This window comes from Manacus candei, unplaced genomic scaffold (genome assembly GCF_025592945.1).
Source record: "Manacus candei isolate 608988 ecotype Guabito, Panama unplaced genomic scaffold, ASM2559294v1 h1tg000060l, whole genome shotgun sequence".
In the NCBI taxonomy this organism is placed as follows: domain Eukaryota; kingdom Metazoa; phylum Chordata; class Aves; order Passeriformes; family Pipridae; genus Manacus; species Manacus candei.
In genome coordinates, this window is record NW_026138108.1 from 6,406,930 (window position 1) to 6,431,595 (window position 24,666).

A 24,666-nucleotide genomic window follows, 5' to 3' on the forward strand; every position below is an offset into this window, starting at 1 on the left:
AAGCTTTTAGCATCTTCTCACAGAAGCCACCCCTGTAGCCCCCCAATTCCAAAACCTGGCCACAGAAACCCAATATAGGTGCCCATTGGCTTCATATGGTGGACTCCTCAGCTTGTTTAAATTGTTGCAGTAGCTTCTTATGTCTTTTTCTTACCTGTTCTTCCAGAGGTAAAGCTGTGCAATATCCTTTATTATCAGAGGGCAAGGAAATCTGAAGGTTTTCTACAACTCATCAGAGCTAACATGATCCTTTTCCCCAAACTGTCAAGACTTGGATATATAATTGAGGCTCTGCAGCTCTTGGTAGCAGACAGTTTCTGAACTGCCTGTCTTCTAGTGGAGCCTGAAGCGACTTTTCTAATGAAACTCTGTGGTATGGTGTGACAGCCATTTGGTTGGAACTATATATACACAATTGATGCTGAAATTATCTGTTGTTTGTCATAAAGATGTATTTCAAGAACACACTGTTATCTTTAAAGAGAGCAAGACATAAATTTAGGAACAGTCCTACTTAATTTGATTAGTTTTGATTCTTTGCCAACTTGGAGCCTTGTTGAATGTTTGTATCCTGTGAGCAAGGTACAAAACAGTTCTGTCGTGGAGTTTGATTGTGTGAGGGGGTTACTTTTGCAACTTTCCGGTCAAGAGATTGCATGCAACTTGGAAATGCCAAAGTTTAAAACTTGTTCCTCCTTTAAGCAGAAAAAACTGCTGAGGAAGTGTTTTCTCAAGTGGTGTTTGTTTTATGTTTTAAATGAGTCCTTATTTTTTATTTTTTGGGAGCGACAGTTGATCACAGCTTAAATGTTTGTGCGAGAAAAAAATTCTTGCATCTCAGGGGGAAAAGATTGATATGTTTTTGTTTATCTGAAAAACGAGGGGGACCAAATGAAACAAGGTAAATAATTCACTGGTGTAGCTTAGGCTTGCAAATTACTCAAGTGGTCTTTTCGGTGACCAATTTTTTCTCAAGACATGCTGCAGCATATATTTTCGCTACCTTTTAATAGCGTTAGTGGAAGGATAAAAGTTTGTGTGAAAATGAGCAGCTTAGATGTGCTCTGGTTTTGTTTTTTTAATTCTTCTTGGGAATATTTTTTGTGGTGGTAATCAGTATTAGAAATATAAGTCTCTTGTTGCAGAAACGTGCCATAGATCTTTATTTAGAGTAATTTTTAAGAAAACAAACAAAAGATTAAAGCATATTCCATTACAACTGATCACACTTTTAGTCTGTCGTGAGGTGACAATATATTAGATTGCAAGCTGTTGCTGTCAGATGATGTGCTGGGTAGTTTAAGAGCCCAGTTCCTTGCTTTACTTGTGGAGTGCCTTGTTCTTCCCTGTGGTGTGGCCATCGCATCTTTCCCTGTTCAAGGCGTGTTCAAGACAGATGCAAGATGTTGTCTGATCCATACAGATCTCTGTGCTAAGTGATAATTTGAAAGTAACCTTGGTAAAAAGCGAGAAGCTTTACTGAAAATCTCCCTGTGATGCTGTTTCCAGGGTAACTGTGTCTATTGTGTGTGCTGTGTGTGCTCAGCGGAGTCTGGCTCTGAGATACTGCAGTGTGGAAAAGCACTGCCTTTGAAAGTGCCTCCCTTCCTCCATATCTGGTAGGTTTGACGGCAGCAAAGGCTGATAAGGCCTCCCTTATCAAACTCATCATTTCTATTTTCCTTTTAGTTCACTACTAGTTTAGGAATATTGCCTAATAAGACAGAACCATGCTGAAAATGGAAGGGCTGCTGATGTCTTGGAGCAGCTCGGTCTCTGTGTTGCTCCATAGTGATAATCCAGGATGATTTGCAGGGGCTGGCAGCAACATAGCAGTAGGGCAGGGTATGTCCCGTTTCTTGCTCTGCAGAGGGAGAGGAGCCTTTTGTCTGTGACAGGGAGGCGGCAGTGATGAGCAGTGGAAGAAGACTGGAGAAAAGATGTGTGCTGCACAGTGGAGGAGTGAAAAGGAGCACACAAGGGATGCCAGGAAGGTGGGCTGAAAAGACAATTCGTATCAGCAGGAGCCCTAATTCATGCTCTCTGGGCAGTGAGCTGGCTATTCCTGATTTGTAACCATAAAATGTCAGCATTTTCTTAAAGCAAAATAATAGTAATGATGATGGTGATATCCCCATCTGCTTGATGGTGCAGTTTCTGCTACTTTGAGAGGGTGCTGGGGGGGGGGGGGGGGGCATCAACCAGAATCACCTTCTGCAGTTTCACCTGGATAATTCTTTTTTTTCTTACCTCATATATATTCTGCAGAACAGTTAGGTGTCTGTGCAGTCCTATTCTGTGCTGGCTCTGTTTTAGTGGCAGATGACTGAAGGGGACTAATATTGTGCATTGAAGAGGCTTGAGAAGCAAAAAAACCCGTTGATGTCGAAGTGAAATGGGAAATAATTTTCTGTAATTAATCTAAAATGTATTAGGCTGATGAAATGAATTTCAGATTCAGCATTCCCTTTCCTCACTTGCACTGTCTTTGTGTGGGAACATGCAGACGCAGTAGGCTGGCAAGCCCCTCTCACCAGGGATAACGAGCACGTCCTGCTTTGTAAGTGAACCTGAAAGAGTCCTATGCTTCAGTTTGATGTAAGCTTTCACCCTCCCTACGCTCTGTAGTTCACAAGGGCTTTAAAAATTCTTTATGAATCAACAGAGCCCCAGTTTTTGCTACTGGCTATTGGGTTAATATTGCTGAATCCTAGAATAGGGCTCCGTATATTTTTATCTGTAGGTTATCTGAGTGAGAGAATGAAGGTGACGTGAGGAGATGCAAGCGACATGCCAAACAATGAAACTGTGCTTGGACAGCATCTGAATGGAAGCCAGGGAAATAATTTTAATGCATTGCCTAGCTACTCATTTTTTTCCCCCCCTCCAAAAGAGTCTCTTGTTATCCAAGTATATTTTTAGTCTCTTTTTCTGTCTGGTCAACATTTCATTCATGTTTGTGTTGAATACATTGTTCCTTCAGTTTTCAAGAGACTGATGCCTGTAGGGATGGAAACAATTTTCTTAATTGCTGAGGCTGAGGTGAATGTTATTACCCTTCATGCTGACCTGAAAGAACCTTTTACTTCAGACAGTCTCACGAACAATTTAGCTTTTGGTGTTTCTTACCTCCCTTTTAGTCAGGAGGAAGTCTGTGTAAGAAAGCATGTGAAAAATCATTCCTTTAAAAATTATTTTAAGAAGCAAAATTTTTGCATTATGTAGATCATAGTCTTATACTGAATTTATTCTTTTTAAAAGTGCAACATAGTTTTGAGCTTGTTCTTATTTCTGTTTGTTTTAAAATTAGCAGTGCCTTCTGTTCTCAGGAAGGTCTAAAATAGAAACTTAGCTTCTAAGTATGGGCTTATATATGTTCATAATAATGATAAATTTAAGGATATGCTAAATATGTTGTACATATTTATGGGTACATTAGCAGTAGTAGTCTTTTTTCTCTTGCATACTAGATGGGTTGCTCTTCGATGAGGAGTTGAGGGGTAAGGAAAGAAAAAATGGGGTAACAATATATGTGTAATTTTAAAAAGTCTGATAATTTTCCAAGGCAGGAGGGGAAAAGAGATACTTTGCACTCCTCTTTACTTTCAGTCCGTTTCCCTTTCAGTTTTAGGAGGTTGTTCTACCCTTGCAGACTACAGAGTGAACTCAACCAGGAAAATCTGCAGAATATTTTACTGCCTTGTTTTCACTTACAAGTAATCTCAAACACATACACACACCATTTGCTCATTTATTAGCTCTTTTCCCCCAATAGCTTAACTCAGTAATTCTTTTACTTGTGATTTGCAATGCTTACCAAGGAATGTAGGATGCCTTTTTTTGTGAGAATGCCTATATGTGTGCACAGAAAGAGGAGAAAGTAGGAGACTGCAGTGGTGAAAAGAGAGAATGAATAAGAAAAGGAAAAGTAGTCCAGAAAAAGAAGTCTGTATGACATTTGCAGGTGCTTTGCTTCATCTCACACAAGTGATGTGAAGAATTCAGCAATGAATGAATGACCAGAATTGTCCAAAGCGTGTAAAATGGTGCTCAACGGTTGAATTACAGAATATTTTGATCCTCTGAGCTCAGCAATGTGTTACATCCATCTCTAGCAGTACTGCAAAACACTCCTTAAGCAACTGGAGAGATGGAACTCTTAAAAAACAACAACAAAAAGAAGTTTTTCAGGCATTTTGTAATAAGAGTGGTTGGATGCCTTGTGTAAATGTGGCAAAGATGTAGTGATTCAAAAAGATATGAACTGTAACAGGAATCTCCTCACAGGTCAAAAGTCTTTTCTTGGATAATAGAACATTCAAAATAAGAGTGAGCTAATGAATCCAAATATTTTTCAGGTTGAGTATCATGGCTCACCAACCTCTTTCCTGTCCAGCAAATATGCAGTGTTTCGGCACTAGGTTGAAAAGGCAAGTTGCTTAAAACTGCCAGTCCAGGCTTTTTTTGGCCAAGTAGTTAGGAAGGAAGTGCTACTTTGTTCTTTGGAACACTTCAGATATTTTTGAGGTGAAATCTGCTAGAGAAGCTGATAATCCAATATATTGAAATAGTTGGAAAATCAGATACTGGTCTTTTTTTTTTTTTTCTGTCTGCAGTGGTTAAATGAGTTTAGAGTAATTGGAAATGATGTGCTTCAACTCCCATTGTTATTTGCAATTGTAATAGCAGCCGTGCTGTGCAGATGCCACCTCCATTAAGAGGATGTAGCTTTTATTTAGGGTGGATACTGGAGAGGCTGGTCAAAGGAGTAAATGTTAAAACCCACGTACATCAGCAGACTTGGAAGAGAGCCAGAGAGTGCTTCAAGTCAGAATGGCAAAAACTTTGGCTACTGGCAGGCTCCAGCACTGGAGTTGGTATTTGCCAATGTGTAAGCATTGTGTATAGGAATGAGAACCTACAGTTCACCTCCTTCACAGGAGGTGCATGGGGCTGCATGTTTTGCTATAGGTTAAATGAGGTCACCAGATGTCTGGAAGGTTCTGAATTAGGGAGAAGTGCTGCTTCTTGACTTGGCTAAAGAGGGATGCCATGTGGAATTACAAATGCACAGGAGATGGGTATGTTTTGTAATTAGTGGTGAAGTCTGGTGGACTTCTGACTTTGATATAACCTGTAGTACTTTTCATCTGTTGCAAAAATGCTGCTACTTTAATAAAAGATGTTAAAACTCCATTCTTCAGAATTTCTATATTTTGTATTCTATCTAGTGGCATAGGCTGTTGTATCAGATGAAGCTGGAATTTTAAAACCATGTATTATTTAACTAATATTTTATAAATTTAAAGGAATTGTGAAGGGATTTCTGATCACTATATTTTACAGTGACTCCCTAGATGTATTTAAGAATGTGTTCCCGTCTCCAGGAATTATTTTAAAGTATTGATTCCTTTTTGCAATGAGTATATGGTACTGTTCATAAAATGTTATTTGAAAAATTGTCTTGTCTGTCTTGATGATTCCTGTGTGCTGTTACAGAGCCACCCTGTGAGAGCAAAAAGAAAAATATGCTTTAACAGTAGGAGGATGGGAGCCTGACTTCCTTGCATGTGGGAATGTTGTAATCTTTCTGAGCAGCAAGAAGATAGATGAATTAATGCAGGAAGTCACTGACAATATCTCTGCCTTCCTCACCTTGGTTAGGTTAGCCTTGTAGTCTATATCAAAGAATAAAATGCTCTCCTTTAAGTCATGATGCAACAAAATATTTCAGAATGAAACCTTATGGGAAAAGTTATGATTGCAATATCAATGTCCATTGTTAAGCTTTATTTAGGAAGAATCAAGTAGACTCATAGGATTAAAAGGGGCATTTTATGTTAAAAAACTGTTTATCAGTCATTAACAAGTTGGAAATAAGAGGTCTTAAGGGGTATCCAACAGATGGGAAATCCTCTCTGCTCTCCTGAAACAAAACATAATATAAGGCACTGGGTGCAGTCACCACAACACAGAATGACCAGCTTCATCTAATAGGGATAGGAAAAGAGCTGTGATACTGTATGTGAGTTTGCTCTCAAACAAATAGAGGAGATTATGTACTGTCAATACTAAAACTTCTTAAATATGTCTATTGGCAAAACATCCAACCCTGGCAAGGCAAATTTTATGTTAGTAATATTTTCTATTTTGAATTTGGGGGAAAAAGCAAAAATCTCATCATAAAGTGATGAGATTCCCTTTTCCATACCAGTGTTTTTGCAGCATCTAGAGGTAGAATTTTAAAAATCAAGGCTGATGCCTTTTCAGAGTTTTAGGAGAGATGACCCAAGTGCTGTAAGTTTCAGAAGATTGGTTGAAAGACAATGCCCTGCCAGTATTTTAAAGGACTCAACAAAATGACTCAAATAATTTTAGGCCTGTCAGCCTGGTATTTGCCTTAGCCAAATAATGGTGTGGCTAACATGAATTTTGATCAATAAAGGTTTAAAGGATGATGATATAGTTGCTTGCAGTGAGTATGTGACTATGGAAAATATATCTTGTCAGACTAATGCAATACCTATTTTTTATGAGATAAAAGGTTGATAAATGTGTCAATGTCAAATATAGCTGTAATATACTTGAATTTTTTGTTGGGCAGTTGCCTAGACAGTGTGTGGCATTCTGATCAGGAAATTATATAAATACATAATTACAATAACAACAACTAAAAAAATGAAAAAGCCATTAGAAATTACAAACTGACTGTGAAAGGTCCTAGAAATATCACTGTAAATTGAAGTCTTTATGAAATATATGTCTTTCTAGTGAAACCACTAGTATTAAAAAAAATTATCTGGACTGTTTGTCTACTTTAGGACTAAACTAGTCTAATTTCTTGCTTTTGGGGTTGCTGTTACATGTTGAATGGATATTTCTGGTGGACCATCTACAGTGATGCTAGACAGTTCCCCTGAGATGTTCTGACTAATTTAGAATCTGTCTGTATATGTGAACGGTAAATGATTCTTTTTGGTATGCAGAAAGATTTATTATGCTGTACCTGACCACGGTAAATTTTGTCTGTCTCAGTCTTGCCCATTTATCAGTTTTTATTAGCTTCTTCTGGAGTTTTGATTCAAGAACTCTGCAATGTAGATTCATTTAGAACCTTTGCTATCCATCCTGTTTTCTTTACAGGAAATGAAGTAAGAGAAGTAAGGAGAGGGGACAACAGAACTGCTATTTCTGATCTTCCAGAGGGCAGACATTTGCCTGTTTAGGAACCTGGTTGACACTGTCCCTTGAGAGGCAGTCCTGAAGGGCAGAGGAGTCAAAAAGGCTGGACACTGTTCGATAAGGAAATCCTAAAGGTGCAGGGGCAGGCTGTCCCTCTATGCTGAAAGACGAGCTGGTGAAAGAAGCTCAGCCTGGCTGAACAGAGAGCTTTAGCTGGAATTCAGGAAAAAAAGGTGAGTTTATCACCTCTGGAAGAAGGGGCAGGCATCTCGGGAGGACTACAGGGATGTTATGAGGTTATACAGGGAGAAAAATAGAAGGGCCAAAGCCCAGCTAGAACCTGGCCAGTGCCATGAAAGGCAGTAAAAAAATCTTTCTGTAAATACATTAGCAACAAAAGGAGGGCTAAGGAGAATCTCCATCCTTTATTGGATGGGGGGGGAAACATAGTGACAAAGGATGAGGAAAAGGCTGAGCTACATAATGCCTTCTTTGCCACAATCTTTAATAGTAAGACCAGTTGTTCTCCGAGTGCCAGTCCGTGAGCTGGAAGATAGGGAGCAGAACGAAACTCCCATAATCCAGGGGGAAATGGTCAGTGGCCTGCTACACCACTTAGACACACACAAATCTATGGGGCTGTGTGGGATCCAACCAAGGGTACTGAGGGAGCTCATGGAAGTGCTCATCGACCCACTTTCCATCATTTATCATCAGTCCTAGCTCACCGGGGAGGCCCCGGTTGACTGGAGGTTGGCAAATGTGATGCTGAGCTACAAGAGTGGTTGGAAGAAGGATCCAGTTAACTACAGGCCTGTCAACCTGACCTCAGTGCCCAGGAAAGTCATGGAGCAGATCATCCCTGAGTGCCATCACATGGCATGTACAGGACAACCAGGGGATCAGGAATGGGTTAATAAAAGGCTGGTCCTGCTTCACCTGCCTGATCCCCTTCTATGAAAAAGTGATCTGCTTTGTGGATGAGGGAAAGGCTGTACATGTTGTCCACCTAGACTAGTAAAGCCTTTGACACAGTTTCTCACAATGTTCTCCTGGAGCAGCTGGCAGACCGTGGCTTGGACAGGTGTGCTCTCTGTTGGGTAAAAAACTGTCTGGATGGTTGGGTCCAGAGAGTGGCAGGAAAGGGAACTGAATCCAGCTGGTGGCCAGTCCCAAGTGGTGTTCCCCAGGGCTCAGTACTGGAACCAGTCCTGTTCAGTGTCTTTATCAATGACCTGGACAAAGAGATTGAGGTCAATTTGCAGACAACAAGTTGGATGGGAGTGTTGATCAGCTGGAGGCTGGGAAGGCTGTGCAGAGGTACCTGGACAGGCTTGATTGATGGGCCAAGGCCAATTGGATGAGGGTTCAATAGGGCTTAGTTGCTGCCCTCGGGTCACAACAACCCCATACAAGAGTACAGGCTTGGGTAAGAGTGGATGGAAAGCTGCCTGGTGGAAAAGGACCTGGGGTTGCTGATAAACAGCTAGCTGAACATGAGTCAGCAGTGTGCCCATGTGGCCAAGGCCAATGATATCTTGACCTGTATCAGCAATCTTGTGGCCAGCAGGACTAGGGCAGTGATCATCCTGCTGTACTTGGCACCGGTGAGGCTGCACCTTGAATCCCGTGTTCAGTTTTGGGCCCCTCACTGCAAAAAAGACTTTGAGGACGTTCTCTGGAGCGAGTCCAGAGAAGGGCAACGAAACTGTGAAAGGACAGAAGAATAAGTCCAGTGAGGAGCGGCCGAGGGAGCTGGGCTTGTTTAGCCTGGAGAAAAGGAGGCTCAGGGGGGACCTTTTTGCTCTCTACAACTACCTGAAGGGGGGTTGTAATGAGGTGTGGGTTGGTCTCTTCTGCCATATCTCAAGTGAAAAAATGAGAAGAAATGGCCTCAAGTTGCATCGGGGGGGGTTTAGATTGGATATTAGGAAGAAATTCTTCACCGAAGGGATTGTCAAGCATGGGAATAGGCTACCTCGGAAGTGGCTGAGTTGCCATTCTTGGATGTATGTAAAAACTGTGTAGATGTGGCACTTAGGGACATGTTTTAGTGGTGGACTTGGCAGTGCTGGATTAACGGTTGGACTCAATGTTCTCAAACATCTTGTCCAAACTAAATGATTCTATGATTCTATAATTCATCTGTTCAATAAAAATGCCTTTTTTATCAGCTATGTAGAGTCACTTCAGACACTTTTCCCCCCCCTAATTCTTCCTTTGTGTCTAGCTTTAAGGCTCAGTCTCTGTTTGAGTCCTTGCAAATTGTGTCCCTATTTATTCAAAAGAGCTTTTCTATTCATTTTTCCATTGGACTCTTAGCAAGTTCACATTTTATTTATTTCCAGCAAGCTTGCTGTAGGGAGCTGTGCTGTTAATAAGTGCTACAGAAACAGAGAATCCAACACTGAAGAGCAGAGTTACATGATACCCTAAAGGCATAAACACCATTTATTTGGAGAGGTAAAGGAGCAGACAGTCAGCAAAATTAATGGCTTTATGTTTTTGTACAAGACTATGGAAACTGCATGCCTGCAGCTCTTCTGGAGAGTAAATGAACCAAGAAAATTCTGTCCTCAAGTTGAGGTAGTTGGTGTATGAAAAATGTTTTTGTTTTCCTCTGTTGTTTATTTTGTCATATTTTAGGAGAAGTTCTTAATGTGCTAGTGGGGTTTTTTTGACTACGAGTTAAGTTGATAACATTTTGATTTTTACATGCACGTATGTGGGGGAGGGAGAGGTCAGTGAGTGTCATGCTGGAAATCAGGCAAAGATTTGCATTCTTGCTGATGGTTATCTTAATATTTCCCAGTGGCATTGGGTCCAATGAGGGACACTTCTAAAGATATTACACAGTAGTAGTTGTATACTTTGAATAACCTGCTTATTCCTTTCAAATAACATAAAATATTTTGGAAATTAAGTAGGTTTTTTTCAGTGTCACTGAAATATGTACTGATATATGTACTACTAGTTTATGCAAGCAGCAGTATGCACTAAAGTCAGCAGGGCTAGCAGAGAAATGAGCAGTCAATCCAACTGTGCTTGAGAGCTTCCTTGAACATTTAGTAATTTCTCTGAAAATTAGTCTTCCCACATCCCAGTGTTGAGAGTTGAAGAACTGAGATGTTTGAAATTGTATCATAAGTTTGGATTTACTGCTTTATTGCAGAAGCAAAAAAGCCTCTGTGCTGTAAAATAAGAGAAGGATTCCATAATGACATCAATGGTGCTAATCTTTTGATAATACTGTCAGGCGTTTGGGATGCAATTTTTAATGAAGGATAGTGTGGGTGAAAACCATGTAAAAGAAGAAAATACCATAAGGAGGTTCAAAAAACCTGCCCATGGTTGAAAAAGAAGGGTTATGGAGGGTCAGCGACATCAGACCTGACGTCAATGGGACCAAGTTCCCTCTGGGCAGCACGGCTGGACAGGGCTAATGAAGTGGTGGCTGTTGTCCTGAGGTAGGATGGCCTCAGCCATGGCCACACTGCCAGCACTTATCTCCTTTAAGAGGGTCTTCTGGGGACACTGTCTGCCTCTTCACAGCATGCAGTTAGAATACCCCGACAGTCAGTTGTTTGAGGGTATGAATTTTACAAGAAGTGCTATTTTTCTTTTGAGTTCAAAAAAAAAAAAAAAAGGAAGGCTTTGTGCTATTGTGTAATCTTGCAGGCTGTGTATCCTGAGTTCACTGCAGTATGTTTGTTATGGAGAGGAACTGTAGCGACATCGCTTGCAGTAACAGCACAGTTAGGGGAGAGCTGAGTTCCTGGGGAGAGCTGAGTTCCCACGATATGCACATTTGATTGCTCTCTGATTCTCCCCAGCTTCACTGAATATTACAGAAAATATTCCAAATGCATTAAAAGTGATGGTCTGTTTTGCCATAAGGAAAGAGATTTGAAACCCAGATTCTGTTGAAAAGCTTAAAAAAGCAGTTATGTGTCCACAAAAGGAGCTTGGAAGTAGTTGTTTAAATGGAATTCAGTGTTTTGCCGCCAGATAATACTTGCTGTCATGATTTTATTCCAAGCCTATAAAATGATTGATAATGTGTACTTAGACAGAATGTTTGTCTGCAATCATTGTTTAACAGAACCATTTCATTAAGTTCAGAGTACTAGAAATTAGCACATTCAGATAGGTAATGATGACATTTATATGCTATAGTGAACTTTTGTCTTTTTGCTGTTTGCATGTACAAAAACGTAGAAAGAAAAGACAGATACCAAGTGAGTTTTTTGCAAGCTACAAGCTACAGTTCTTGACCTGAAAACATCAGAATAATCATAAGGATGTGTGTGTTGATGGTACAGTCAAATCACTGTATGAAGAGATTTTGAAACTTTGTGTTTCTATGGTCTTGGTTTGTTTAATTTCTTCTGTCAAAATGGTGTTTGTGGCCTCAGATAAAGAGCAAACTAGCTGAAGTCCTCAGAGGAAACCTAAATAGATTGTAAGGTATTCATCTTAGTGCCTCTCATTCAACTTAGGAGAGATAGGCACTGGGACTGCAAGGAGCTGGGAATTGTGCATGAAACAGTCTAAATAAAAATAATTCTGAGAAAAATGGTGAAGAAGTTCCCTTGAGTAAAGCTGTGCATCTGCTGCAGACCACATTCCGCTAGTTCAGATTTGGATGTGGATAGAGAGATCTGTAATGTTAGTGAGGATTTTGGCCTTGTGGGATTTGCACCGCACAGTCATGGGGTTAGGAGTATGAACACATTACCAGTCAGGGCTTCTGTGATGAATGATGTCTTTATCAATCAGAAGGGATACTTAGTCTTAATTTTCACAACATAATAAAGACTGAATGGACATCTTGTTACAGGAAAGAAACTGGAATTGAATGACCGTTTCATCATTTTCAAAATGACAGACAAAAATTGGTTTGGGACTGAGGTCTTGATTACAAAACTGGAAAATTTTTACAGACAGGGGAGGCTGAGTGATATATAAAAGTGGCAGAGCTTGATTTTCCTGGAATGAGAGATGCTAATGCTTTCTGAACCCCAAGGAAGTAAGAGAACTGCCTGAAGAAGGATACAAGAACTAATTGGAAAATCTTCAGGCAATGGAGAAGAGCAAGCTGACCTTGCTAACTTGTGAAGATTTTTATCACTCTTGTCTTGGCTATATTCTGGTCATTCTACTAAAACCTAATACCACTGAGTGTTCTTACTGAGATCTTAGCAACTTTTGTATTGTCCTGGAGTCATCTAAAGATGAGGGTTTTTTTTGTTGGTGGACACAGGTCTTACTTCATGTTGACATCTCAATCCATCCATCCTCAGTCTGAGGTAAACAGTACATATTTCATTTTTTCAATGTGACCACAGTGTGTCCAGTTTTTCAATGTCACCACACTTGCCTTCAAGCAGATTTAGTGGGTTCATGTGGGTTACTGTGATGTAAACCTTCCATGAAAATGCTGACTGCTTTAACAACTAGCTTTTCTTTCCTTCTTTTGTTTTCATCTGCCATTTCTGATCTCTTTTGAGATTGTGGTGTTTCCTACCTGATACTAAAGATTAATTGTTTTTTGGCGTGTGGTTTTGTTTTGGCTGGTTGGAGTGTTTTGTTTGTTTGTGAGGTTTTGTTTTGTTTTGTTTTAATTGGTGGTTGGTTGGTGGTTTGGTTTTTTCCTGTGTTGTTGTTTATAGGGAGTTTTGTGTGGTTTGGTTTGGTTTTGTGGTTTTTTGTTTGGTTTTTTTTTTTTTTTGCTTTGGCCTAACAACTGTTTCCATCTTCTGCAAGCACTTGAGACCCAAGCTGCACCAACTAAATCACAGAAGTGCAACTTCACCCTGTTAGCCACAAAAAGCTGTTCCTGGAAGTGTAGTGCTCAGTGAGTCAGTGGATAGCAGAGCAGTGTCATAGATAGCATTGTGTGGTTGGCGTCATAGAGTAGGAATGTGTGCAGAGACTTACATAGATATAGATATATATACATCACTTGTGGCATGGAGAGTGTAGAGGCAAGCTCTTGGGGTTGGCCAATTGACAGGACAGGAAACTGAGTCATGGGAGACAGGACTGTGAAATGGTGGGTGGAGAAACAAGGGAAATGCTGCATGGGGAGAAAGTATTTTGTGCCTCGTGCTGCAAGTGACGCAGGCTTGGAATTTGTTTCAGGCAGGGAGGGCATAGATCATAACTCTGGAAGCTATAGAATGCTATAAAATCTTTCTTTGAGAGCTTACTGCATCCTGGCAATGTCTTAATGCTTCTTCTCTTCCTCCATGCTTGCTAAGGTCCACTTACATGGCACATTAGCTTTCGGTCGGGTGTGTCTTAAAAAGGAATGTTCTGTTCCAGAACTTAGTGCACAGGCTTCAGTTTAAAATCTGTTGTGAATTTTCTTGTTGGAGTGGAAGTCAAATTGTATACAAACTAAAAAGCAAATTACACAACATCAAAAAAATCTGCCTTAAGTAAAAGATTAGGTTATTAGATTGATGAAAAATTGAAAATGTCTTATGAGCTATAAGGACACTTGCCCTCTTACTTTTCACCTGCTACAGCCAACAGCTAGGAACATGTTTTGCATTAAACTAAACTTAGTCTTGTGCTCGCCAAGGAATGTGAATAGGTTAGCAAGCTGCTTTCTTATCAATCAGGAGTCAAATGATCCAGAAGAGGAACACAGAGTTCCTAGTAAAGGATCATTGGAAGCAGGACAGCTTTGCTAATTAGATTCCTTTTACTTTATTTTATTTTATTTTTTCACATCAATAGAATTCTGCATACAAATGTAGTCAGACTGAGTATGTCAAACAGTACAAATTGTTGTTACGATACATTAATCAAGGGCATGGAAGAACAACTCTGAGAAAGAAGATTCCCCTGTCTTATGTAAGTTTTGATCTGAAGTCTCTGGGTCACCTCGTCTCCTTCCATTAGGACTCTGATCTCAGAATGAATAAAATTTACCATCTTCTGGCCCTACCAATTTCCTTACAGTGATATGTGTCAAAAGATTTGAGATACTGTGGCTAAAGTCCTGGATAAAAGTACTTACATGTTCACTCTTTAGCAAGTTTCCTTCCCTTTCCTTGCCCCCAGAAGAGCTATGCTTTGGTGCAATTAGAAAGTTAGAAATGGTAGTGACTAGAATCTGGATAAAACTTAAATGTCCTATCTTCATTCATCCTTAAAAATCATTTTTGTACATTGTACTCTTCATCTCTACAAGGTCATGGAAGCCTCTGTAGCCTTTCATGTTTTGGGAAATAATTGCAACTGAAGGGAATTACTGTGCACTCACAGGGCAATGAAACAAAAATAAATGGCACTGAGGTCCTTTTGTTGTTCTAGCTAAGCACTCTGATGTTTGGATGCTTGTGATTTTTGATTCTGCAATCCCTGTTGTGAGTGCAGCTCCCTGTGCCTCTTCCTTGCACCCCCCTCCCCATACTTTCCTTTCCCCTCTGCTGCAACGTGGGACTGACTTAGCCTGCAGTTCTGACTCCCATCTCTTTCCTGATGGGTTGCACAACAGATCCTCAGTTGGAGCCCTGGGAGTACAGAAAGAAAAGAAAGAATAGCCTTGTGGTCAAGGTACTAACTTGAAACTTGGATTTTTATACATTTTGTCAGACTTGTTTTGTTATAGTGTTCCAAAGTCCCTTAGGGGACGGCTGACAAAAGGTATTTTTGTCTCTTAATTACCGTTTGAAATCAATAGGAGACTATGTCTAAATATCCACATGAGTTTTATCCTGTGTGTGTTTGCTTGCTGTCTCCAAAGGTGAGAGCAATAGCGTCTTACCTCATAGGACTGGGGGGGAAGCAAAACGAGGGATAACTCTTCTTCAGAAAGATCTCTATCCCAGATAGAAGAGGGAGGTGCTCTGTATTTACCTTCCTCTCTCCTCTGAACCTTCATCCCTGATAAACATCTTTAGTAGATAACCTTCTCTTCCTAACATGTATTTTCTTTTATATATTTATATACATACACACATATATATGGGAACAGTTATATAATATATACTAAATGTTATTATTTTATTACTTCATATAGTGTTTTTAAGATAGAAAATTTTTTTACTCTTAAATATTTTCCCTATTTTGAATAACCCACTGATTTTACATTCAGTCAATTAATATTTGTTTGGACTGGGCCATAAGCATATAGGCAGGCTGCAGAAAGATGCTGGTGTTTTGCCCAGAGTTCGTGGTTGCTGTGCTAAGATCTTTCCTCACTGTCCATGCAGCTTATGTCTGTCATTGTGCTATTTATCATACTATTTATGATTAATAAAATGCTGGTCCCTTGGCTGCTTGTACCACATGTATTTAATCTGGATGGATGGATGGATCTGAACCACAACCATTGCTAGGTAGAAGACAGCTTGAAAGCACACAATTTAAGCGAAGAAACAAACAATTTATGTGTGGTTGAAAGAGCACAGATAATAAGGTAAATAAGTTCTGAGTAAAATGGTCCCTAAGCATTTTTTACTAGCCTTATAGGTGTTTATCAAATGCTTTGAGACCGTTTATATAGAGATCACAGTATTCTTCACAACTCTTCTGAGATTTCCCTCCAAACTGAGAACTTTAGTATGAATTGTTTTTGTGTAGAGGGTCATGTTTCTTAAGCTCACAGAATGCTTCACTCAGCAGCAGTCTCTCTGATTTGTCTTTAAGATTAGTGATTTTTTTTTTTTCAATGAAAACATAATGCAAAATTATTGCCCAATTAGAAAGCATTATTATGTGTTTATAAGTATCCCTGAATGTACTTATCCACTGGAAGCGTGCAGATGTCTGTTGGAATTTAATTTCTCTGCAGCACTTTGGGGGTGGGGACCAAAGAGAAGTAGCCAGAAAATTATGGTTGCTGCAGTAAATACCAGGCTTTTCCCAAGGACCTGCACTGGCTACAGAGCTTATTACATCTAATGTAAGCATAAAACATCTGTTCAGCAATGCTGGTCTCTGGCTGGTTTGTCTTTGTATCAGCAAATCTGTCATTCTTAGCTGATTGTTGCCTACTGTGGGGAGTCATGAGGGGAAAAGAGGGTGTCACATTCTAAAGCTTATTGTAAAAAAGATGTCGTGAAATACCTGCAAGGCAGTGCTGTTCATTAAGCAGTGGCAACCTGGTTTTCCCTCTGTGGTGTGGTGTGGTCCCTCCTGAGCTCTGGAGTCATAGGTGTGCTGGCCAGCAGAAATCTTGTGAGTGGATGGTGTAGCTTGTAATAAGCAGCATGGATGGTTAATAAGGTGTTCCAGAAAGCTAACTTTAGAGTCCCCTGAGGGTGTTTTTTTATTTGGGGGTTCCTCCAAAGTCAGTCTGTGTTGTCAGTTGGTGAAACCCTGAGATAAGGCAGAGTTGTAGTGAACCTTGTGCTCTCAATCTAGCAAATTCTTCTCTAGAGCATAGAACTGCTGCTGGTACATGGCGTGTGATGTCCTTCCTCTGGGCCATTGAAGGTGAATCCACTGCTTTCAGCAGTGATTTTGTTTGACTTCAATAATTTTTAGCAAAGCTGGCACTTCCAGTGAAGTGGCTTTTACCCACCCAAAAGGGGTGAGGGAGCACTACTCACTGATGCTTTGCAGTAGCTTGTACCCCATCAGCCCCAGAGCTGTAGCTAGTGTGTTTGCACAGTGCATTGGCCATGAGTGGCTGCCATGGGGGCAGCCCCCCAGCACTGCCCAGTCTGTATGATGCAGGAATTCCTGGACTGGATTGATTGACTCCCTTACAACCTGATAGCTGGCTATTGGGTGGCTCTGAACAGTGGGCAGAGTAACAGCTGCATGAATAGCGTGCAAAGCTGTTTGAGATCACCAGCGTTCTTTTATCTGGCTTGCAGGCTCTGTAAATGCCTCTATTAGATGTAGGAAGAAAATGCTTCTTCGTCAGGGAATGTTTTTTACAATCTAAATAACACCTTGTTTGTGTGGGGCTTTCTTTTTTTCTTTTTTAATGTAGTGTTTCTGAAGCAGGTCCTGGCAGCATCAGTCACCAGCCTGAGCAGTTCTTTTGTGCCGATGCTTTTGAATCTGTGCCTGTGTTAATGTATTTCCCAGGGAAGTAGCCAAGACAGGATTATACACACCTCAGATAAAATTTATTTATTTTATTAGTGGCAGCTCCAGTATATCCAGTTTTCAGCACTTGGTGAAGATGAGAATTTGCTCTTTTGCTAGAAAGGCTTTTCATGTGTTTCCATGTGTGGATCTTGTTTCCATGGCATCAGCTTTTAAGCTTGAGAAGTACAGGTGAGAGCATTAGCTAGTAAATAGGCATTAGGAACCAGCCCAGCTCCTGTGTAGGGTTCTGTCTTGTGGTGAGGATAGTGATCTTGGATATGCTGATGATTTATGCATTTAACAGTCAGGATTTAGAGTTTCTCCTGTCTGCAGTATTGTGGGATAAAAGACTTGATGCAATCCTGCTAGTGCTCTTGCATTATGTTGCTTTTCCTGCTGCTCTGTCTTGATTTTTCTGAAGATGAGGCCTCGTGTCCTGTGTCTTGAATTATTTTTTCTGTTTTAGCAAATGCTTTACTGTGCTGGCTAAGCACCCCTGTCCTAAAGAGTCTTTTTTGTCTTCCCTGCCAGTATTTTGTGGGGATGGCATTGCCCAGATATTTCCATGTCACATTTGTGATGCGGGTGCGTTATGAGCAGTAGTGATTGAGGTGTTCATTTGTAACACAAGTGCTCAAACTAGTCTGTGTGTCAGTCTTTGGGTGTTTCTTCTCCAAAAAATACTCAAGCACAGTAAGCTGAGTACAAGATCTGTTTTATTAACTTCTGTGGTTTTATGTTCTGCAGCCATTGAGGTGATTATAGCTGTTTCTCTGGCCGTAAAAACTATAAAGTTATGCATGCACAAAATCATATAAAATTTTGATGGTGTGGACTTCTGTTTTTCAATATAATTGAGCATATACTTCTGTATTATATTTTACCATTGTAAATACACTTCAAGGAGAATGTGCCTATTAATTTTCTCCAGCTCAGTAGTAGGTGTAATGGGCAAGTAGGTGCAAGACAGTGAACGGGATACAGAATTTTGAGAGGGTTGCTTTTATTTCAATTAAAAACTTGAGGACACTCAGCAGAGTAACCTTGTGTAAAGTGATGCCTGTATTGCATAAGACAATTATACCAGCAGTGAGATTGAGAAAGAATTCAATGGGAAAGACAAGCCCTTGCAGTAGGACAGTGGGCTGCTCTTGGTGCTTGTGTTACCATCATCTGTGAAAAACTTAAAAAACCTCAGTGATACTACATGATATGTGCTAAAGGAGTTTAAACATCAGACATGTTCACAGCAGCTGCAAAGAAAGACAAATACATTGACTATGAGTTTGCTTTGAAAAGAAGTTAATAACTGATTTCCATCATTAATGACCTAATAGAAGAGTTGAGTTCTATGGTAGCTCTTCTCCATGTTAGTCAAATGGCCAAAGGGATCATATTACTTCAGGTTAAGCACACTGAGCCTGTGTACTTTGAGCAGTTCTCCAGGGATCAGCTGGAAAAACTGTGGATAAGAGAAATGGAGATCTTCATCGCCCTTTTGAATCACATCTGTCTCTATGGCTCTGAGCTTGCAAAGGCTTAATCTGCTTTTGCTTTATGCCTCTTGTTGGATCCAGTGAATGTTTTCAAGGGTGTGATGTTTTTGTAGAATTGTGACCAGTCTTACTTCAGAGGATTGAAATGTCAGTGGTGATGGTGACTGCATTTGGAAAAGAAAATGCCTCTATTAACAAAACAAACATACACTCCTGCCACTGAGCCCCTAAGTGAGGTTAGAAATGAAATTTCATTTAAGAGTGACAGATCTTCAACCTTGATTTTGCATCCTACAAAGTGTAGTTGTTTGTTTCAGGTTAATTTTTAATTTCCTATCATAATTGTGGCTGTTTTCCTACTGGTGAGCAGGTTCTCATTTAGTCATATGTATTTCTTTTTCAGATTGCATGTGGCTCAGAGCATAATCTGGCAGTAGTTGGTAAGTAGCTTAATTTTATAACAAATCCTCTCACCTTTTTTCACTTTTAGTAGCACAAGATGAAAGAAAAACGTGCACATCAAACATACTGAGTGATTAAGGGCATTGTGTGCAGCTGAAAGGAGGAAAGTAACATATAGATATAGAGGAAGGAAGGAGAGAATCCAGTGACATAAGTGGTGATGATGAAAATGTGTCCTTATAGGCCAGCCCCTGTAAGGAGAGAGAGGCTGATGGATGTAACAGCAAAATACATTTGTAAAGTAATACAACCTCGTTGAGATTGGAGCCATTGCAACAATTCAAGCTGGAGATTCAGAATAGCATCTAAGCTGAAGCTGGTCAAAAGTATCTTTGTTTAATAAGACTAAACTTATTAACATGGAAATTTTCAGTGACAAAAAAAAAATCCTGGGCCTTTTGTAGCTCGAAACTTGGAAAATCTTCAAAATGTCAATCAACGGTAGTCAGGTTTTTTAGTGCGTTTTAGTATAAAATGCAGCTGTTGTAATAGTGATTAAAGTACTAGAAAGCTAACGTCAGTGGAGAAACTGAATTTTGTGTACTAATTCCAGGAACAATCAGATCCTTGCTTTCGTGTGATGAGTTGATAACTGAAGTCTGAGACATGTTTGCTATTATTTAGAATTATTTGTTTAAGAAAATTTTTAACTGTAGATTTTCAAGTGCTTTAAAAAGGGAGGTCAGCATAATTATCCCCATTAATAGTCAGGGCAAGACAGATGAAGAAAGGAATTCTATGCCAATCATAGCTGGAAATGAAACAGTCTTCTAAGTTTCAGTTCAGCACTCTATCCACATAGATATTTTTGTTTGCCATGACTGATGTATTGAGTATTAAGTAAATAATTTCCTTAATTTTTTTTAAGTGTGGTATGACAGATGCAGAGAAAGCAGCTCTATGGTATCCAGCCTGCATTCCATGCTCTAATTGTTTAGGTTTCATTAAGTGGGCACAGAGGTGGCATTCTGTATATATAGTGTATTTCCATATATGATGTAGAATATTTTCCAATTATCCTTCTTCAGTTAAACCTTGTAGTGAACTTGTTAAGTTCTGCTTAGCTTATGGCTGGATTTAAGAAAAGATTTTCCCTTTCCTTCTTCCTATTTGTTCAGAGTCACATGCCTGTATTAATTGTCAGGCTGGTGCTTCTGAATGTCGACTGAAGAGCAATCTTGTTTCTTGCTGAATTGATGAAGTAAAAGTGTACTGTTGGCAGATCCTTCCAGTGTGCATGAAAGCAAAGCATTGAGTTTGAACAACCTTCTCTCTCCTTTTAAGCTTTCTGCCTTCTAGGCAGAAATCTCTGGAAAAAATGGGTAGGGGAAAGAAATTCTAGAAGAAAGTTACAATAAACTAAAAACTTTGCATATGTAAAGAACATCATATGCCTTTCTAAGCTGTGTGCTACGCTCATTGAATTCAATGGGGAAATTATCAGTGCTGGAAGCTAGTCAATTTTATTTTAAGGACAACAGAAATGTGATGTTGCAAATTTTTTGAGCTGAAGAACTGTGATACAATTTATCCCCTAAATGAATTTTTACATATGCTTTTAAAAGGTTGACATTTTAGAACATTCTGTGGTAGGATTTTTCTCATCACTGGTCACTCCTAGTTCAAAGCTGTCAGCTGTTATAGCCCTTAAAGATATCACATGGATTTCCATGACTGTGTCTACTCGATTGCACAATTTTCTAATAACTTATCATTCAAGCAGAGTTTGTTTAGATCAATGATATCATCAATGTTTTTATTAATTAGTAAATCCTCGAATGATTTACTTCTAAACTGAAATAACTCAGATTTGATATGAAGGGTAAACTGAAAAGCCTTTAACAGTATATTCAAGTCGCTATTTCTGGCTGTATATACAAATGCGTTGGTGTTTTTTTTGTTGCATCATTTTTTAAATAGAAACATTTTTAAGACAGAAGCTAGATTTATGATTCATTCCACAAATGCTGAAGTAGTGTTCCAATCATCTTGCCAGGGATGCAAGCTGTTTGATTTGTAGGGCTAGCAAGCAGTTGCGTTTTGTCATGTTACTTTATGTAGTCTGCATCCATTTGTATGGTTCAGTTATTTGAATTCTCTTTTCTTGCTTTATTCTAATGAAGTCAGCGCAAAATTTGTCTGTTCTCTTCACTGTGATGGCCCTTACTCCCTTGTTTTTTTGTGGCAAAATTGGTAGAATTTCAGTTTTATGTGATCATGAGATAAATGTTTGATAGGAAGGATAATGAGATATGGGTTGTCTCAAAATTTACCTACTTTTTTGAACTCAGTGAGTTAAAAGTTGATATTAGTACATGAAAAAGTGTAAACTTCTTCAGTTCTAGCCCCTGGCAAAAACAAATTTTTGTTTTGTTTTGGTGTTGTCCTGTGATATTAATTCTCAAATTTTTAAGTATTGTAATATCTTTTCATGTTTGTGTGACTTTTCACTTGAGAACAAAAGTTCTGGCCTCGTAAGAAAAGACCTTGCACTTTTCACCTCAATCGAGGATTAATCATGATGGGAGCCAGCCTATTTTTGACTGAAAGAGAAGGAAATTTATTTAATAAAAGTTTTATATAACATACCAGAAAAGCATCTTCCAGCACTGAAAACTGTGTGTGCATTTACTGAGCGGCTTTTCTACCTGAGTATGGTACTGCAATGTTAGTGCTGAACTTCATGATACTAAGACAGAATCTTTGAATGCCTGCAGCACACGGTGAAACTAAATCACTGTGACAAAGTTGAGCTTTTCCAGGTTTGTGAGTCTATAGTGTTTTCAACACTGAAGAAGTAAGGAGGTTTGATTGTTACCCTAAAACGCATGTGTTTAGAAACGGTATTTATGGAGAAGGCTCTTTGACCCTCCTTTTTTGTAAAAGAGAATAGTTGTCTTCTAAGAGAACACTTAGCATACCACATGCAGCTCATGTAATGCTACAACTTAAATAATCAAGCAGTATTAACTATGCAGAAGTAGAGATGCTATAAAATGCAACAATGCCTTGACTATGCTTCAACCACAGGACATGAGATAGAATGCCTTGAAGAACCTCCAAATGCAAATGTCTTATTTTTATTAAAATGAAATACTGAAATTTTATTCAAGCTTCTTTGAAGTAGTTAAATAAAAAAAAATCATTACAAGGATGACAATTCTGTAGTCTGGCTCCCCAGAACCTTAGTAATGCATAATATCTCCTTTGCTCTTGCTTTTAGTACTTTTCTCAACCTGTATAAACCAATAAAAATCTTCTAAACAAAAGGTACTGGAGGATGTGTAGGGAAAAGTGGCTGTTTTAGAAACAGTTTTAAAAGCTAATTAGTTTCAGTTGAAGTTCAGCTTTAAAGCAGCCTTCAAAGGGGAATTTGTGTGTCTGGAAGAGAGAGATGAGGATGTTTCAAGTTTACCCTCTTCAAAACACCATACCAGAAAATGTTAAGTGTTCGGACATGTGGTTACTTCAGATAGTGCAAATGGGTTTTCCTTGCACTTTCATAGTCAGTGTGGTGAATTCTGACTTCTCAGGGCTATGTTAGTTTCTTGCATGGAGGATTTAAGATGTCCTTCAGTGAGGTAGTCAACAAATCCAGTCTTGGGTACCTCTGTGTAGCATCCCACACCATTGACAGAGCGGGTGATGGTGGTGCATGAGTGTTCACAGGAAGAAACTGGGGGCTTTGTGATTATTTTTGTTGTGCAGTTACTCATTTGATACTTGTCTCTGCCTTCTTCAGCTTTTTTTTCTTTTTAGGTTACCTACTTAGCAATGCTTTTCACGTGACTAATGGTAGGGGAGAGGGCACCATTAATTAATGTTAATTAACCAACCCCAAATGCCAAGGTGGCCACCCAATCATGAATTATTTTTTTAACATGGAAGCACAAGTGACATGTGAGGAGATAAGGTCCTGACTGATCACATTAAGCACCATTTCAGAATGTTCAATACAACAGCATTATCATGAAACATTTTTAAAATCACTTCTCAACATTTCTGCTAATCATAGGCCCTACCAGAAGAGGGTTAGTTTGTCTCCCACTGCCTTTTTTGTTTGCTGTATTTTAGAACGAGCTTCAAGATTCTGTCTTCTCTGTGGTTTTTTTGCAATTGCAGCTGTAAGTATCATGACACGGGCATTTGCATCCTTTTGAAGCTGGAATTCATCCAACTGGAGAGTAAACAGCAATAATAAATTTAATGGAAGTAGCCTTTGTAGAGGAAATTAGGATAAAATATCCCTCTGCTCAAATGGCAGGTCATGCTTCAAATGGTCTGAATTAAAGTGTGCAATAGTGCTAGAGAGGCAGCAAAAGGGTTGTTATTTCATGATCTGTTAAAATTTGGTTTTTATATTCTTACGCTGGTAGGACATAGCAATTATGAGTCAAAAAACAAATGTGATCGAAGTGATCAAAACTTAGGGAGCTGGTGATACACATCCTGAGGTGGTAGTGGTGTTAATGGCATCCCAAACACTTTGGTTCCACATTTTGTAATAAGGAAGCTGAAGGGTTCCTACGTGGGAGCCACTGCCTCTTAATTAACGAGTTACATTCTCTTAGTAAAGTTCCACGATTCCAACTGAATTATTGTATAAAGCATCAGCCGGGAAAGTACTGTAACGGATTATGAAAGATATATTTCTATGGCAGAGTGAGCACCAATGGGGAGAGGAGGCAGTGCAGGCTGATGGACGGATCTCTGCGTTATGCTGACAGTATTATTTAGATGTTCGCGGCAGCCCCACGAAGCCGGCAGATGTAGTCATGTGTCTGACATTTGGTCCCGGGGGACTCAGCAGTCTGTCATGAAGAGAAAAATCATAAATTCTCTCTGTTGCTGTAGTATTTGGAGGAATCTTCAGCATACACGGTGGAGGGCACTGGTGTTCAGCAAGGAGCTTGAATCTGCTAGTCTGTTGCTTTATTTATTATGCATGAAAAATCCCAGTGCAGCCAGGGTCTCTATTGTAAAGGTTTCCTGGCAGACCAGCATGGAGTCATGTTGCAGCACGCTGTCTCTTTGCATTGCAGCACTAATCACATTCTCTGCTTATTAAAGGGCACCTGGCAGGACTTCGAGTAACCATCACTGTTGTCATTTTCATGTGGGTTATATGTCGACCTTCTAAATTTATTCCCTGGCAGAGCCATTTGGTATGTCATTTAGCTCGTAATGTGGCTTTGACTGTTAAAATAGCTCTTCAAACTATAAGCTGCTTTGGTTATATTCATTGTAAAAAAGCAGTCTTGCTCATATCATTACCTGAGCACCTGTCTGAGTGCTTTTTACAAAACTGGATACAGATCTGACATCACAGTTTTCCTGTTGTGTTTAGATACAGTGAGCCCTAACAGTGTTGTTCAAATGTCTTCTCGCTTTATGTTTCTTTTCTGTAGACTGTTTCATGCTCCAGGCAAACTAATTGTTCCTCTGGTAAGATAGAAGCTGAAAATGA

General features: G+C 39.5%; 1 protein-coding gene across 8 annotated transcripts in view; it reads left to right on the top strand.

The window, feature by feature from the left end:
• Positions 1 to 24,666, top strand: part of SERGEF (secretion regulating guanine nucleotide exchange factor) — a 149,304-nt gene that overhangs the window by 66,264 nt on the left and 58,374 nt on the right. For 4 of the 8 annotated variants that reach the window (XR_007907245.1, XR_007907247.1, XM_051804334.1 and 1 more), the window contains one exon: positions 19,141 to 19,177. The exons of 1 other annotated variant lie outside the window; for it this stretch is intronic. Coding sequence is in view for 4 of the 7 variants with exons in the window: in XM_051804334.1 (XP_051660294.1) it covers positions 19,141 to 19,177 (37 nt within the window). In the remaining 3 variants the exon portion in view is untranslated. Of the gene's footprint in view, positions 1 to 1,509; positions 1,620 to 7,143; positions 7,416 to 19,140; positions 19,178 to 24,666 lie in introns of those variants that run through there. 3 more of the 8 variants (XR_007907246.1, XM_051804339.1, XM_051804336.1) reach the window with 3 other exon arrangements.